The 19,157-nt window shown below is 37.8% G+C and overlaps 1 protein-coding gene across 1 annotated transcript; it reads right to left on the minus strand.

The window, feature by feature from the left end:
- Positions 1–17,341: 17,341 nt before the first annotated feature.
- On the minus strand, positions 17,342–18,936 carry LOC147544285 (E3 ubiquitin-protein ligase UPL5-like). The gene is made up of 2 exons (XM_086635670.1): positions 18,132–18,936; positions 17,342–18,027 (listed from the first exon to the last, which is right to left on the minus strand). The coding sequence occupies exons 1-2, from the start codon at positions 18,934–18,936 to the stop codon at positions 17,342–17,344; spliced, it is 1,491 nt and encodes a 496-aa protein (XP_086491796.1).
- Positions 18,937–19,157: the final 221 nt, after the last annotated feature.

The raw sequence follows: 19,157 nt of genomic DNA on the forward strand, positions 1-19,157 counted from the left end.
TTGAAAAATAAAATCAGAATTTGAGGTCAAATTGTTTTCTTTATTCTAGTTAGCGGCCTAAAATCGCATCAGACAGATGCTTCTAGCGGTGATGATTTTTTACTAATAAATTAATGATGAAAATTTTAAATGTTCATATTCTTTTGAAATTTTTGTATAAAAAAGACAGTGGACTAGAACAATATTTTTGAAAAAATAGGCAATTGTTTTGAACGAAATCTAAATCTTTTAAAATAATCTATTGGCCAAACATCTTCATTGTTAAAAACATATAGGGTCCAAAAATCTTCATTGTAAAAACATCTATCATATTACTTGCAGTTTGATTCTTAAAAAGGTTTCATTTTAGACCCCAATTTGATCTGTAAATACCCAAAAAATTAATTTCAAGAGAATAAAAAGTGAAAAACTTTTGCAATATGAAGAGGCCACGGTGCTATGTGAAGAGGCCACCATGCTATGTGATGGGCTATAAATACCATCCCCAAAATCAAAATGGAGGAAGAAAGAGATAGAGTCACATCACAAACCAAAATGAATAATCAATGAGAGCAAACATCATGTACTTGAGCCAAAAATAGAAAAAGAGAGTGAAAAAACAAATAATAAAATCAAGATTTCTAGGTCATCTATAGACTATAAAGAAAATATTTATACCAAAAGAAGCAAATGAATCTTGGACTTATTTTTTGATTACTCAACACCTTATAAAAATCTGAACTTTGATGATATGGAGTAGTCTTTCTCTTTCTCTGGACCTCTTTTTACTCCTCTTACTCTGTCTCTACTTTTACTGAATTCAAAACTATCTATTACCCATTTTCATAAAATCTTTCGCCATTCATCCGTGTTCAATAACATATTTTGAGTACGAAGCTTTTCATCTTAAGCTCTGATTAGAAGAATGCCAGAGTTTATTCTGACAGATAAAAACCTTCTCATTCTCTACGCCATGCTCTGTGTTTTCTTTCCGACAAGTCCATTTCATTGCCTTCGCAATGGTTGATATCGCATCCATAACGTAGCTAGATTCTCGGATAAAAGCATAACCACTAGGATGTAGAGTCACATCCATCTCCAAGAGTACAAATTTCCTATCGCACCTAACAAAAGAGACAAATCTGAATCAGTATTCGAACGCTTATTCACTCGCAGTATTGAGTATGAGATTTGTAGAGTAGCATTTGATTCTTGAAAGTATCGAGTATGAGATTTGTAGAGTAGAAGTCGATTCTTGAAGCAAGTTCTACCTTGTGTTATGGAGCATGAGATTTGTAGTGTAGAAGACGACTCTTGTAACGAGTTTTACGCAATGGTTTTATCAGGGTTCTTCATTTTATGGGATTGGCCGTCTTCGAGAATCTGGAAACGCTCGCTTGTTTTTTGTTTCTCATTTTTGCCGTACGTATATAGGAACATATGTTTTTGTTAAATGAACTTTGTCTTTCGTTAGTTGTTATTTCTTCCTTCTTTTCCTTCGAATACATGAAAATATTGGTCGAACAAACATGTTACAGTTAGTGTAACCCTTCGCTTACTAATGCGATTTCCCTAACTTATTACGCTTAACTCCAAATGTCTTCTCCTGCACACAAGATTCAAAGTTCGACCTTATTTTAATTATGCATGCCCTGACTTACTAATTCCTTCTGCAAAATAGAACCCAAGTTAGCCCTGTATATGTTGGGTTTTGTACGTCTCTAAGACTACATATCATCTAACTAAAGTTGTAAGCGGAATCTCAATCATCATATGATTAACACTAGTTATCCAGGATCATATGATTGAACTAATAATTAACTAGAAACTGAAAGAAGAATACCTTGATTCGCTTTCCCGAATAAGATTCTAATGACTTTATCCCGAAGAAGATGAGAGCTCCAATTGTTGCTCCTCTACTTGAGACACTCGAGTAAATAACTTGCTCTCCCTTCTTTGTTGTCTACTAGAACTCCATTGAAGGTTAAGAAGAATAACCATTCTTCTTTTGACTAATTAGATAGATTGGGAGTTTTTCCTCTAAAACCCTTTCTCTTCACTTAGATGTATATTGTGAGAGAGCAACTGTTTTCTCTTGAGAAAAATCCAACCCTTTTTCTGAACCCTGACGATCCTTATATATAGAAACCCTAATAGGAGTCTCACTCAAATTAGGTTTTAATAAGAGTCCTAGAAAAGATAAACTGTCAGAACTCCTTCTGACCCGAATTAGGGTTTCCACCCTAATGTCGTGTGGCCGGCCACTTAAGCCCATTATGAGCTTACCCTGGTCAGCCCACCCATCTTATATGGCCGATGATGATGCATAAAATGTCCAGACGTTGACTAACATCTGAAGAGTAAAGATCAGAACTAAAGTCAATAAGGTCAAGTCGGCTTAAGGCAGCAGGGCTGCTGAGCTCTTGATGGTCCACCGAATTTTCCCCTAACTAGGAGGTCGGCTAGAAGAAACCAGCCTTGCAAGACGCCCTTGGCATGGACAGATCAGCCCTGGGGTCTTCAAAGGAGTGAGGGGGGTCTACACAGGTTCGGCCAGTGTCTTATGCCCAGAACTGGGGAGGCATCAGCGCCAAGCGACCTATCGACTTAATCCGGAAACTTCTAGGGAGACCTCTGTCGGCCACAGTTTAAGCTAGATTGGACTCCAAGTATCTAAAGGAGGAAACTTGTCCTTTAGAGTCTATCACACCGGCAAGATATCTACGGAAAATCCTTAACTTAAGAACTTCCACTTATCATAGATTCGGGATAGACTCTGAGAGAAACCCTAGATACTCAAGAGAGGAAACTCTCCCTTCAGATTGATGGCAACCGCCTCACCACCTCCACTAATCACAGTCGGCCTAACATCGCCTATAAAAGGTCCCCCACATCGTCCTTCACATGACACGATCTCTTTACCCCAAAAAGATCACAAGAAACTTAGAGTTGTCATAATTCGCCCCCAAAAGGATCAATCAATATTCATTCTTTTATTGCAAAGAGCACCCTGACTGCCTTGAGCGTCGGAGCGATTTTCGAACCCTTTGTAGGTTTTCCTTCCCTCGAGAACAGACGAGCAGGAACAAAGAGCTGGAGCAAGGAGCGAGGAGCAGGAGCAAGGAGCAAGGAGCAAGGAACAGGATCTAGGAGCTGGAATAAAGAGAAGTAAAGCTGAAAGCAGAAGCACGAAACTGATCAATCCCCAAACTTAACGGAAGATTCAAACATAGCGGAGGCTGTCATACATCAACTCCCTATTTCATGCTGATTTAACAGAAAGCCATTCTTTGACATCAGCAGCTGGTCCTAATCAATCCCCATTTGGCTTGATCAGGACACCCTATAACTGGGCTTTACCATTTTTCGAGTTTCTCTTTCAAGTCCGATTCTTTTTATCTTTTTGGCACTATCTGACTGGATCGTATCCACCTATAGGCAAGCTCCCGCGAGTTAACACTCTCCGATCAAGCTATCACTCTTTGGTTTAACCCGTTGTAGGATCCGGTCTATGTTAGCCGCGGATTACTGAAGTAACCCGACGATCGTAAGCGGCTTCTAGCTAAGCATTACGACCCCTAATTAGACCGGACTATATGACCTTCCGGATAAAGTTATCGTTATCCTAACTGACAAATTGAACGCATTGCCACCTTAGTCGAATGACCCTCCTTCGGAAGGACATCTCCTTCAGACCGCAAGGATATATCCTTCAGTCTCCCACTTGTACTTAGAACAATTGCAATGCTCGATTCGCATGTCTCTTCGTATCTCATCTGATACGTCATACCTTTTAGACTTTCTTGATCTGGAGATGAGTTGTCAAACCAAAAGATTAACTATTAATCCATTTGACTGCGGCCACACATTTTCAGTTGCTTCTCCTCAAGTGGCCCGAAGATACTAATCCTAACCTAGTTAGGAGGATATAATCCCGTCTTGTACTCCCACTTAACTTCATGTCTATCATGTCATTCCCGGTAATCCTCCTTTATAACCTCCTTTTACGGTACGGCGTTTGGCGGTATCGAAGTTTGACACTCCTTACATAAGATGAGTGGAGCACTCATGTTGGGTTATCCAGTGTATATTCCCAATCATACACCCATGTAATTGACTCGAATTCCTAATTCGAATAGCCCATGAAACTGCGCTATCAGTCAATCTCACATGCTAGTCTTCGTAAGTCATTGTTGTCCATGCAATGACTTAGACTTGGGACTTAATAATGAATCTATTCCAAGTTCACTTAGTAGGGTTTCATTTACCAGATCACGTATCTGATAAACCTACTTAGAATGCTTCATTATTCTTGGACATTCGGTTAAATACTAAACCACGATTTAACGACGAAATAATTAACTTATTTCTGATATAAGAGTTTGTAAATTTAAGTCTTCTTGTGTAACTCCTTACACCCTCAACTTTTCTAGTCTAAACTTTTAAGGAAAGCTTAATGCTTATGACCCTAGTATGACTTTCATACTTAGTCTTAAGTGACAGTATAGGTAGTAGATCTAATCTATGTGGATTTTGCTGGTTATCATCCCAATGATAATCTTTAGTACTCCAATACTAAATTAACGCTTCTCAAGCTTTAACTACTTTCTTTTATTTGTAAAGTTTGCAACAGTCTTCGCCCGGAACCTTTCCAGCTTACTATTCTTCCAAATCAAGATTGCCATCTTATTCTGGAAGTTTGCAACATATGACTTTTTAACCGGTTTATTTTCCTACCGAGAATTTACCACAAGTTCTTTTCAAGAACCTTCTGCGATCCAGATCACTTATCTAGATTTGATTGGTGACGACCATAGATACTCCAAGTATTATGAGACGTCGAGTTGAATTCTAATCATGTCCAACATGACCAATATTGTGCCTTGAGCATAACTATCTTTCTCATGCATGCTTGCTCATCAGAATCCTTCAGGTGCTAAATCTTGCTAAGCTGCGTGCCATGAGACTTGGGTAGAAATACTCCACTGGAGTCTTTCACGTTTAGACTTTTCAAGACCTTTTCTTGAACAAGTCTTATCATCTTCTCGATCTATCTTCATAGATCTTTGATGCCCAAAAGCATTTCACCTTTGTGGGTGGTCCTTTTATTGAGTCAGTTCTAAACTATTTTCAACATCAGAATGTTGTTCTCAATCTCTATTATGTCGTCTATATACCGGACCAAAGAAAACTGGGTCACTCCCACTAACCTTCTTGAACTTCCTGAATTCAAGATTTCTCTTTATTCCCAAAGAAACCAACTCTTGATTGCTTCACAGAATCGAAGATTCCTACTCTTGATCAATATGGTCTTAAGCATCATGACATGAGAGATGGTCTTTTCATGGTCTATACCATGAATTCCATGACCTTCTTTTTTAGTCTTGCTCTGGGAAACACTAATGTTTCCATCCTTGTCTGTTTTTCACTTTGAGAAACCTATTTTTGTAGGTAGCTCATTTTCTTCTTCAGCAGGTTTTCAACCCTCTGAGACAGATCTATACGTCTTCAAGGCCTATAAAGGGTTTGAACAACTTTGAGACGCTCTCAACTTCTAGAGGGCTCTCCTGCGAATCTAATTCGATTATTGACATTCGACAACACTGTTTGTTGCTCAGATTGAATTTCTTCGATATCTTAAATTTCTCCCACTTGTCTTCTTGGAATAACTCTTATTTCAAGTGAGGCACCATCATGAGCAACAACTACCTTGTTCTCTGATTGTTTGTGGAAGAATCCCCAGTATTTCTTTATCGCATAAAGAAATATTTTGTCAGATATGACAACTTGGTCCTCGGTAATCATTTACATTAATTTCATGTCTCTAGACCTTGAGAAAAGACCTTTTTGGAACCATTCCAAACCCATACTCATATGGTGTCTTTTCAGCTATCGACGGAATGTGGTTAGGTAAGATAAACGACCGTGTTTGAGAATATATCCTCGAAAGTGTTTAGAAGATTGGCCTATATCCATCATTAATCGACTCTGTCTAACGAGTTCGATTACTCCCACTGGACTCATCACCCATATGATGTGTTTGTTGGAGCAAGATGAGAAACTATTTCTCAACTTCTTCGATGGTCATCAAATTTTTAACTTAAATATTCATCATCTCGATCCAATCGAATGAATTATATTTTTGCGCAAGTGGATTCTCATTAACTCTAGTTAGTGTATTAATAGTTTTACATACATCTGTATGTATGAAGACTATTAGTTAACTAACCGTATTTTCCTTTCTAAAAGGTGACTTTGTCAACTAGTCCTCTTGAAAAAAATTCACATGTAATCGTATGATTCGAAATCATTGGACTTGGAAGTCCATACTATTGGATCTTCCTCATGTGTCTTATGTTAAGTTGACGTAATGACAAAAATAAAGCTGACCGGTTTGAATCCTTTGATCGTAGCCTATAATATCATTGCTAACATTTCAGTTCTCCTAGAACCGACTTTGTTAATTTAGCACTGTTTAAAACATTTGATGTTTCTAGAAGAACATAATAACACTTATTAGTTCTAAGCTAGATCAGTGTCTAAAAGAAGACTTTGATCCAATGCAGCATCCCTAACAATTACTTGCTTCTGCTCCCTCTTGGATCTTTTCTCCTTCTATTCACAAATGTAATTCCCTTGAGCTGCCACTGAGCCGCACATCTGATGTTAACCACCTGATGAAGGAAGTGTATTAACTTGCTAGATTAACTTTGTTAACAGAGATGCAAGAACCGGAATTCGCAATTCCATTTCTTTTGTCTTCCAGGTACTTCGGGTAGTTTCATGTAATGGCGTAGCCGTTGCTTTAAAAACTCTGACCCTTTGTCCCTAAGAATCATAAGAACTCTTCTTATATTCCTTTGGTAGCTGAATCTCAGAATTTGCTTCTTGGATTCAATGTTCCTCAATTTTTTTTTCAATTGTCTTCACAAACTGAGGTAGCAGCGAACATTAGGAATGAGATATTCTCGAACATTTTATTTATTTCGAATTCGGGAGCGTTTCTTGGATTCTAATCCAATCAAGAAAATAACTTTCATTTTATTCCTTCTCAAGGAATGCACGAAGGTTGGAAAACTATTTTTTAATAGTCATATATACTCTACGTTAAAAGAAAAACAAAATCCTAAAACTTATTATCATTGCAAAAACAAATTCTTTTAGGGGACTTTTACGTATTTTATCACTTATGTGTTACTGTGAACTCTAACATAACCATTCATGACTTAATACGTAGAGTATTGCCCCTAAAAGATCTATTCTTTAAGTTTACTTATTGTTCGCCTATGGTTCATTTGGACTCCCATCCTTGAACTTCCATTGACTACTGTAGGGTTTTGTATGTCTCTAAGACCACATATCATCTAACTAATGTTGTAAAAGAAATCTCAACATCATATGATTAACACTAGTTATCCAGGATCATAAGAATGAACTAATAATGAACTAGAAACATAAAGAGAATACCTGGATCCTTTTTCCTTGAATTAGATCCAACTCCTTTATCCCGAAGATGAGAGCTTCATATGTAGCTCCTCTACATGAGAAACCCGAGTAAGTGACTTGATCTCCCTTCTTTGTTGTCTGGTAGAACTCCATTGAAGGTTGAGAAGAAGAATCATTCTTCTTTTGACTCCATAGGTAGATTGGGAGCCTTTTCTCTAAAACCCTCTCTATCCACTTAGCTGTATATTGTGAGAGAGATGACGTTCTCTCTTGAGAAAAATCCAACACTTTTTCAGAACTCTAATGACCCTTATATAGAGAAACCTTAATAGGAGTCTCACTCAAATTAGGTTTCAATAAGAGTCTCAGAAAAGATAAACACCCAAATTTCCCTTAATACCCTATTAAGGGAAATTATGGTTTCCCTTTAATATGGTGTGTGGCCGGCCACTTAAGCCCATTAATGGGCTTGCCCTGGCTGACCCACTCTCACACTATGGCCGGTTCAGATCAACCCATTACTTGGTTTGATCTGGACACCACATAAGTGGGTTTTCCACCTTTCGGACTTCTCTTTCGAGCCCGATTCTTTCTATCTTTTTGCCACTATCAGACTGGATCATATCCATCTATAGGAAAGCTCCCATGAGTCAACTCTTGCCGATCAAGCTACCACTCTTTGGTGTAACCCGTTGTAGGATTCGGTCTATGTTAGCCGCGGATTATCGAAGTGATCCGACGATCGTAAGCGGCTTCTAGCTACGCATTACGACCCCTAATTGGACCGAACTAGATGATCTTCCGGATATAGTCATCGTTATCCTAACTGAAAAATTGTACGCATTGCCATCTTGGTCGAAGGACACTCTAAATGATCTTCTAGAAAGATCTGATTTAAAACATTAGATCTTTCTAGAAGAACATAATAACGTTTATTAAGTTCTAAGCTAGATAAATGTCTAAAAGAAGACTGATCTAATTCAACATCCTTAGCAATCACTTGCTTCTGCTCCCTCTTGGACCTTTTCTCCTTTTAGTCGAGTATGTAATTCCCTTGACCTCCTACTGAGCTGCACATCCGGTTTCAAACACCTGATGAAGGGAGTCTACTACACTTGGCAAACTAACTTTGTTGACAAAGATACGATAACCGGAATTCTCAATCCCATTTCTTTGTCTTCCAGGTACTTGGGGTAGTTTCTTGTAATGACCTAGCCATTGGTTTTAAAACTCTGACCCTTTGTCCCTATGAATCATAAAAACTCTTCTCATATTCCTTTGGTTGCTGAATCTGAAGAACTTGTTTCTTATATTCAAGCGTTCCTCAATGTTTTTTTCAGTTGTCTTCACAAACTGAGGTAACTGCGAACATTAGGAATGGGATATTCTCGGACGTTTTCCTTGTTTCGAATTCGAGAGTGTTTCTCGGATTCTAATCCAATCAAGGAAATAAGTTTCGTTTCATTCCTTCTGATGGAATGAACGAAGGTTGGAAAACTATTTTCTAATAGTCATATATACTCTACACTAAAAGAAAAAACAAAATCCTAAAAATTATTATCATAGCAAAAACACAGTTTTGCCAAATTATTCAATGAAAACCGTCCCCAGTTGAATAATGCGATTCCAATACCCCCATTTCTTCTAAGTTAAGCGTACTAGGGCACTGCCCTTAACCCCGCCATTCTGGGTGAGTAACTCTTTACTGGTCATACTCCTATGACTCTTGGTTGATGAATAACACGTTGATGTGTTTAATTCATCCTTTTGCCTCGAAATCCAAAACCCTTTTCCTGACTCGTTGAGAATAACCAGTTTGACATGTAGAAACCCTTTTGCTGACTCGTTGAGAATAACCAGTTAGACATGTAGACCTCTTCATAGATCTACCCGTACTGTCCCGAGGTAAAAGATGGCACCCTGCGGAGGCAGACCCACCATCGATGAACAAGGGCTCAACAGGTGTCTTATTCTGGGTAGGCTTTACTCAAAATTCTATTTGGGGACTTTTACATAATTTATCAAGTATGTATTACTGTGAACTCTATCATAACCATTCATGACTTATTACGTAAAGTTTATGTGGGTTTGCGTAAGGAATTAATTAGTTCCTAGTATAGCCCCTAAAAGATCTAATCTTTTAGGTTTAGGTTACCTCTTGTTCGCTTATGGTTCTTACGGATTTACGTCCTTAAACCTCCATTGATTACTCCCACTTGAACCATGATCTCATCGTTCGGTTCATCAATGGATCCTATGACCCTATACTCTAAGTATTATTCAGGCACATTCTTACTCTGCGCATTCACATATACATACATACATACATACATACAAAATATGACATTCATAAAATAAAGTATGTATCCTATATACGTTTCTGGGTTTCCTATTTGTGGGAAATTGTGACATCTCTGTATCTAACGGGCTTCTAGGTCTATTTTCGTAAAATATGAACTAATGACACGTTATGTTTCTTCCTTAATGATTTCTAAAATCGATTCAAGGAAAAACTTCGTTTGGGCCCTCGGATGGCCCGGGTCAAAATCGGAAAAATTTGTTGAAGTCGGAAGAAGAAAACTCAAGACCTCCCACTCGGAATAAGGCCCGAGTCATACTCGAAAGACCCAAGTCAAACTTGGTCAACTTTCCCTTTGACTAGCCCGGGTTGCCCCATGACAAGTCTCGGACCATGGCCTAGCACAGGCAGGACCGGAACGGCACGTTCCAAACGTGTTAGGTCCATAGCCCTGGACGCGTCTGATCGAGTGTCCCCATCTCGGACATGAAGTCTGAGATGCTGGGTAGGACCCAGACGCGTGATCCATGTCTCGGCCCAAGGCCGAGACGTGTTGGACTTCCAGACGCATCCCAGATGCGTTTGGACACTCGGTCCAAGTCTCAGACCTAGTCCGAGACGTACTGGGATTTCCAGACGCGTCTGGGATGTCCGAGACTTCCTACTCTCGGACTCCCAATTTAGTTCGGATTGGGATTATCCCAGTCTGCTATTCTTGCGTCTCGGGAATAGCTGTCTGAGATTCTCGGACCGGCCAGACGCGTCCTAGACGAGTCCTAGCTGGTCCGGGCTATGCACTTTATATTTTTCAAAATTCAAAATGTCGTTTCAGCTAGGCTTCTTCTTTTCCAACTCGATCCCGACTGGTGTTTTTGATGAAAATTCATCAAAAACTAAATGATTTTGAAACTTGTTTTTTAAAATCATTAATCCATTGAATCTGTTATCGAAAACCCTTTTAAAAAACGCAAAATCTAATGATTCTACACATTGAAACTCTTTCAAATACTCGTTTGATTACGTCTAAATCTAATTCAAATTAATCAAGAACGTGTCCCACTACAAAAAAAAAGGGTTATTGCCGACGACCCGTCCCGACGAAACTATAAAATCTGTCGGTAATAACTTATTCTGCCGACAAATTTCCAGGTATGGTCGGTAGAAGTTGACCTTTGCCGACAGTTATCCTTTAAACCGTCAGCATAGGTCACGTCCGTGAACTTCCTGTGTTTTTTAAACCCAAATCGTCGGCAGAAGTCAAATAAATGTGTTTTCTGGGAAATTAATTATCTGTTTCCGACGGTTTGAGATTGACAAATACCGTCGGCAGAATATATCCCGACGAAAACTTTCCGTCGGGACAGTCGTCCGCAGTACTTTTCCCGACGCCCCTATGGCCGACAGTTCTTATTCCGTCGGGCCAATCTTCTCCCGACGGTTTTTGATACATACCGACAGTTTAATGCCGTCGGCAAAATGCTCGATTTTTGTAGTGTCCGAATCTCTATTCAAACTAATCTGTCTAATAAATCAAGTATGAATTTAATTCGTTGTAGTGAAAAGTAGTTACAACCAAACGGCTCTGATACCACTATAGGGTTTTGTACGTCTCTAAGACTACATATCATCTAAATAATGTTGTAAGCGAAATCTCAATCATCATATGATTAACACTAGTTATCCAGGATCATATGCATGAACTAATAATGAACGAGGTACATAAAGAGAATACCTGGATTCGCTTTCCTCAAATTAGATTCTAACTCCTTTATCCCGAAGATGAGAGCTTCATACGGAGCTCCTCTACTTGAGACACCCGAGTAAGTGACTTGATCTCCCTTCTTTGTTGTTTGTTAGAACTCCATTGAAGGTTGAGAAGAAGAACCATTCTTCTTTTGACTCCATAGATAGATAGGGAGCCTTTTCTCTAAAACCCTCTCTCTCCACTTAGCTGTATATTGTGAGAGAGATGATGTTTTCTCTTGAGAAAAATCTAACACTTTTTCTAAACTCTAATGACCTTTATATAGAGAAACCCTAATACGATCTCACTCAAATTAGGTTTTAATAACAGTCTCAGAAAAGATAAACAACTAAATTTTCCTTAATACCGTTTTAAGGGAAATTAGGGTTTCCCCTTAATATGGTGTTTGTGGTCGGCCCACTCCCACACTATGCCCGGTTCAGATCATCCCATTACTTGGTTTGGTCTGGACACCCCACCCCAAAAGTGGGTTTTCCACCTTTTCGGGGGTCTCATTCGAGCCCGATTCTTTCTATCTTTTTGGCACTATCAGACTGGATCATATCCATCTATAGGCAAGCTCCCATGAGTCAACTCTCTCTGATCAAGCTACCACTCTTTGGTGTAACCCGTTGTAGGATCTGGTCCATGTTAGTCGTGGATTATCGAAGTGATCCGACGATCGTAAGCAGCTTCTAGCTAAGCATTACGACCCCTAATAGGACCGAACTAGATGATCTTCTGGATAAATTCATCGTTATCATAACTGACAAATTATATGCATTGCTCCCTTGGTCGAAGGACACTCCTTCGGAAGGACATCTTTAGACCGAAGGATTATATCCTTCAACTACTCCCACTTAAACCATGATCTCATCGTTTGGTTCATGATTGGATTCTATGACCCTATACTCTAAGTATTATTAGGGCACATACCCTCAGTTGTGCTTAAAACCAAGAATCGATAACTTATCTAAAGGCAATACTATTTTACGCATTCACATATACATACATGCACAAATATGACATTCATAAGAAAAAGTATGTATCCTAGATTCGTTTCTAGGTTCGCTATCTTCTATATAGCTAATTGTGGGAAATTGTGACATCTCTATGTTCAACGGGCTTTTAAGTCTATTTTCGTAAAATATGGACTAATGGCACGTTACGTTTCTTCCTTAATGATTTTTAAAATCTATTTAAGGAAAAACTCCGTTTGGGCCCTCGAATGGCCCGGGTCAATGTCAGAAAAGTTTAGTTGGAATTCGAAGAAGATTGAAAAACTCTCACTCGAGTTGAGGCCTAGTAAGAGCATGAGTCAAAACCGGAAGACCCAATTCAAACTTGGTCAACCATCGATGAGCCAGTCGCGGGTAAGCCCAATTGGGCTCGTAGACAATGTTTTGGTACCTCTCGGACTGAGGGACAGCACGTTCCAAAACGTGGTGTTGCCCTCGGCCCAGACGCGTCCTGCTCAGGCATGCGCATCCTGGTGCAACAGACGTGTATAGGGTGCGTCTCTGTTCCACAGACGTGTCCCAAACGCGTCTCAATACCAAGGACGCATCCCTCATGAAGAGATGAAGGTAAGTATTATCGATTAAATGGACGACATTATTAAGCGGGTTATGTCGGGTAAATATTACAGATGGCATTCGGACATGATGTCGGGTAGTACTTAAAACCTGAACCTGACTGTTGCTTTCACCGGGTCGGTCAGGCTGAACCCGCCTTCAGATTTCGTACCCCTGAACTCCAATGGACTCGGATGTCCATAACGGATTTCAACTTATCAGACATAGGATATCATGTGCAAATATATGCGAGATGGTCTAACGGTCACCATTCAAATTTTGGGTGGTTAAACAGTCTCAAATTTTGACTTCCAACTTTTGGAGATTGTAGTATTTGATCATAGAACCGGTGCAATTGATAATCAAACAAGGACTTTGATAATGAAGTCTATCTCTGGGCAAATAGTTCATTGGGACCATGCATGCAAACCCCCTGCCCCCTCTCTAATAGTGTAAGACACTGTGCTACACTACAACCCACAACTTCTTTTGGGTAATGATAATTTGACATTTCTCTCTCTCCAGATGTAAATCTCAAAAACATAAGCCCATCCCTGCATATGCAATATGCATCACTCTCTTCTTGGAACTCATCCCATTCATGACAGAATTGCTATCATCAACTTACTTAAGGAAGGTTCTCTTCATCATTTAAATCCTTTTGAAAATGTGTACAGTACCCTATTTTAGAGAAAGAGAGAGGTGCAAATGGTAGGTCAATAATATCATAGGACCACTGAAAATCTTATTAACGAATAAGTTAAATTCAAAGTTCAAAATCATATCTTCATTCCATGAATAGACAGCTAACTTCATTCCATGAGATTGGATTAGTTAGTTTTAAAATCATATGTCAAATTATTAAAACATAAATCACTTCAAAGTTCAAACCCATTTTTTTCTGATTAATTCATCTCGGAATAAATAACAACTCATTTATAACATGCCACGGGATCCAATCTTGTGGGTATTGCACCCATTTGGTTCATATTTGAAGTCTCATAACTTCCCCTACCATTTCAAAATTTTGAAGTTATATAATAACTCAAAGAAAAACCAGACAGAAAAAACTAAATAAACTAACACCAAAACAATTTTGGCATTATTATAGAAATTTGTACATACATGATATGTATCTTATGGATTTGAACATTCACTTAATGCAAACAACTCAAAACTTTATCAGAATGCTATGATGAATCTGTCTTGAACCAAGAATCTTTTAGTGCTAAAACTGAGGTATCACATATACTTGTTTCAGTGTGTCAGAGTGTTCATGCTCTGCATATTAATGGTCATGTGCAATATCTCTTTCATGAGGCCAACAACCCTTGGTTGGAGCGGTAAGAGGTATAATCTTTCACCTAGAGGTTAAGGGTTCGAGGCACACACTGAACAATTCAAAAAAAATATCCCTTTCATGAGTCTTTTTGGGAAAAAAATCTTATTTTCTTAGGACACAATCTGATCTCCATGCTCATTTAGGTAAGTCCAATTAAGGTGTTTCCGCAAGACACCACTCAAAATTGTGTGATTGTAGGATTCAATCACTTGAGCTCATATTAAGTGGTCGGAAGAGATTACCAAATGCGCTACAATTAATATCATGAACAAAGTACACCCTTTATATAACTTAATTGTATCTTGCACTGTGTGTAGTGTCTTGAAGGAGTATAGGTTTTTTTTTTTTTTTTTTTTCTCTAGCATTAACTAAAAATTATTTTTAGATTGTAGCACTTATAAAAATACAGGTGACCACTTTCTTTTAAGTAGACACTAAATACACTTGAAATAAAAAAAGTGTTACGAAACTAAATTAAAAAATAATCATCATAATATTTGGTACCTTAATTCTCGTCAAAACCTCACAGTAATCAAGTAGAATTCTTATTTATTTTTCTCCTTTTTGTAACTCTTTGGACATATTTGTTCTTTATTCACAATCGGTTGTTTGTCTTTCATTTGAATTGACTTTCGTTTATTTAACACGAACAACTATTTATATACATCTTAATTTTCTTTTATTATCTTCAATTTGAGAAATAAGTTTTAATGAGCTCATTTTATAATCTTTGGAATCCAGCTGGAATCATTTATATATTATAAAACGAAGGAAAATGATCTGAAATTAATTGTGTAGTGGTTCATGGATAACGCGTGTTTACTTAGTTAAGACTCTTAAGTAGGACCACAAAATTTAAGCTCTCTTCGGGCCATTGAAAATTTAGAACCGGCCCTGGTAATTAGGCAATAAAAAAGCTAGAGGTAGGAAAAGATGGGCTTCAGGCCCTTAGGATGGCCCTACAGATCTTTATATAGTAGGCCCAAGATTTTTAATTGGCGGTTATGGTGCTCAATTCTATTTATGATGTATTGCATATATTATTCATGATGTATTTCATATATTATGCATGATGTATCAATGTCATTGGAATGCAATGATTCTTGGAGTCCAATCTCAAAAAGAAAAACTTTGTATATAGACTTGAGGTTGGTCGAACCTGACCCGAAGCCTGAACCAACCTGTCCTTTTTTGGGTCGACCCGACCTGATAAAACAACACTACTTTAAAGCCATATTTCTCAGATAATAAAACAGAAATCACTTCAAACCCATCTTTTCTTATATTTAGTTAGGTATTAAATTCAGAGAAGAAAGGACCTCCCACTTCAAAACTTTGTACTATATATAAGAGAGCCAGTGTCTCTTCTTCTAGCCGTCCAACAGAAACCATTTATCAGGTCTCTCTTCTATCTTTCTTTCTGTTTTATATAATAGATCTTTTCTTTTATGTTAGTATATATCTTCCCCACTCTCTCTACATGTATATATATATACTAACTTAAAAATTCACAGTGAAGAATGGCGATGAATGTATCGGAAGAGATTAAGCGTCTGGAAAACGAACTCCAACAACTACCGGTCACAGCAAATATATCTCTCAGTGAAGAAGCAGAAGATAGGATAAAAGTTCTTGGTTATGATTATTATTATTATTATTATTTTAACCTTGTAATAACATCAAAATTTTAACTAATTAGCAGATGGATGAACTGAACTCCAAAATGTTGCGGACGAGTCGGAAAGACGGAAAAGATGAGCTTCGTAAAGAACTCAAAAAAGCAAAGCAGTGCGTGATGATTTGCTATGAGGGACTAACCGAAGAGGAAAAAGTATTAAAGATCCCGAGAGACAAAATCCGCCGCAGCATTGAAGAACTAAAGGGAGATTCGAATATGCCATAAAAATATGCGGCGAAAGATTTTTTTTCTTTAATGTTGGACTGAACTTTAGTATTAAGAGTTAAAACCTACGTTCCAAAAGTAGCTAGATTAAATCTATGAATATCTGTGGTTGTTAGATATAACAATCTTACTATATATGTGTGTTGTTATAACTAAGTTGATGATTGAGACTTAAGTTGATTCTGAAAATGTTTTAAATTTCAAGTGTTTATTGTTGAAGGACAAAAGACAGAGACGAGTATCACTAAACATGGATGACTAGTTTCTTTTTCTTCTTTTTACAGGTAGCTACATTTTGTGTGGCCTTGTAATCTAAGCTGTTAACGTGGCGAAGATGAAGCTAGTTATGGTTAATCCGAGTTCAGGTTTATACTTTGTTTTTCCTTGAGCTAGTTATGGTGAGACACCCATTTGACATGTTAGTTTGTTATTTGCTTCACATTTGACCAGGATCTAATTTATAGAGATGGCAAAAACTTGTTTTGTTTGGACAATGAACCAAGGTAATAATCCTACTTCTTAGTTTTTATGCTTATGCATCTCTTGATGATTGTAAATTAATTTGTATCTTATTTGATCCTCAACATAAATGATGGTTCATCAGGATGATTGGGGGTATTCAATAAATTGTGCATGGGTCCTGTTTGTGATGTGGAGAACTCCAGAAGCAAGTCAGAGAAAACAAACTCCTGAGATTTGGTTTTATTTAGCATATTTAGCATACTTCATTTTTATATCTTTCTCCTCACTCAAAATATGTTATACTTATTCTTCTTCAAGATAAAGGTATAATTGTTATTCAAAATATATTATACTCATGCTTCATCTACATCTTTCCCATCAAGATTTCGTCATTTTTTATCCCTTCACAATCTGCCGCTATATATAAGCAATCCATCTGTCCACAAACATAGCCTTCGCCTTATTTTTTCTGTAAAAAAATGTTAACGTATTTGAATTTTCTTAAGCTTTCAACACAAGGGGGGCCTAGAATATATATTCCTTGCTAACAATGAAATTAATAAAACCTTAGCTACAAATACAATGATCTTAATCAATAAAAAATACGAAACTTCCCACACTGTTGTTTACATGTTAATGGAGAACGAATAGACTTCGGTCTAGACTTGGATAATGTGGTTCCTATAATTCTTGAGAAAGGAGAAGGCCTATTGTCCTCAACAGACTCAACACCTACATATTCACCGTTGTTTACGTCTTCTCTATTCTTCTCCAAAAACATGTGATCGAGATCATCTAACTCTACACTCTCGAAAAACATCTTTCGACACCTTCGAGTTAGAACATCATCAAGACCTTGAATAATTAGTTTTACCTTTTCTTCGATTGATTTCATGAAGCAATGTTGGATCACTAGTTTTATATATTCTTCTCTGTTCGTACTATTCAAAACCATTTCGTTCCCTCCACGACACAACTCTACAATTTTCCTTCTGGACGCTTCTTCTTCTTCTTCTTCTTCTTCAGTTTCCCAAACAAATGTCAAGCCCAAACCATCTGAATCTACAAACTCGTAATCCATCTCTAAAATATCTCTGCAGCTTTTGTACATGTATGGATCCACATTGCGTATATCTTCCAATGTAACAATAGATCCGGCTAATTGCAAGAGAAACGATCGATCAAATCCAATTCCTATTTGCACATCATGCGTCAATGCTAAAGCAATCACTCGACCACAAAACCCATAATATTGAAGTTTTTGACGATCCACGTTTGCTGCAAACAAAATAATGGAATTATTAAAGAAAGAAAATGTTGGAGTAGTAAGGTATAACATAACTAAAAACATGAACTACAATTCAAAATGTTGAATAAAATACCTGGATTAAGATAGAGCCTCTGAGGGTTATGTGGGCATGATAGGAATAGAGTGTTCTGTGGAGTGAATAGATGCTGGCATAGCAAGAGGAGCCACTCCTTGAAAACTCCATGACCTGCAAGCGCTACCTCATTTTTAAATTGAGGGATGATCCCATTCCGCAACATTATGGGGTTTGCAAGCCCAACATGCTTGAAAGAATCAACCAATAACTCCGACCTGTCAATGAGAACTTTCGTCTTCTGCGGGTGATGATCAGAGACCTGATTTGGGAATATCATCGTGATCAAATGTCTTCTAGATTCATTGTTTAATAAATTCTTATGCCGAAGAAGCCATTGGTGATCATCGCCTCTGTTCGAATTCATAACAAGTTTGTTAATTGAAGCTCTGTGAGAATTCAAGCAAGATGAAAGCTTTTCTCCAAATACATTATAATATCTAGAGACAAAGTTCAATTCCTTGAGAATTGATAGATAATAAGACCATCGATGATTAAATTCACACTGAGTACATCTTGTATACTCAATGCCGTCGTCCATATATGTCAGACCAAAATCAATGTTGTCAAGTAACTTATTAAGATCTTCCCAAAATGGTAAAAGTTGTGTTACATTATAGCACACATCCACAAGGACCTCCATAGGAAGTAAGTCAAATGATGATAGACCTCTCGATCTCATGTACTCCTCAATTTTGGTACACATATGGAGTGTCAATACAGAGAAGTCATGGATATCACTCTCAAATCGTGATTTTAACGAAGAAGGCACTCTGCAAAAGCACGACTCTCTGATCAACTTCATATTCACAACAAACTGTTGAGTGAGCTCCCTTATGAATGGGTAAAAGTAAAAGAGTAAATTTCTTGGTTCTTTGTAGAAGATAAATCCAGATGTATTTGCTGGCCCAATTGATTTCAATAAACAAATGTAGGTTTGACGACAGGAGTAGTATAGCCCAGAAGCTGTGTTATCATCATAGAGAAGAAAGGTGAACTTTAAAGCTATACTAGCGAATAGGTGTT

The sequence above is a fragment of the Eschscholzia californica genome, unplaced genomic scaffold, assembly GCF_041429995.1.
Source record: "Eschscholzia californica isolate CP2 unplaced genomic scaffold, dmEscCali1.0.p SCAF_4, whole genome shotgun sequence".
Classification (NCBI taxonomy): Eukaryota; Viridiplantae; Streptophyta; class Magnoliopsida; order Ranunculales; family Papaveraceae; genus Eschscholzia; species Eschscholzia californica.

Coding starts and splice junctions, on each gene's coding strand:
- LOC147544285 (XM_086635670.1), bottom strand. CDS start 18,936: ATGAAGTTGATCAGAGAGTCGTGCTTTTGCAGAGTGCCTTCTTCGTTA. Junction 18,028..18,131: donor GAGGCTCTATCTTAATCCAG/GTATTTTATTCA, acceptor TTTTGTTTGCAG/CAAACGTGGATCGTCAAAAA.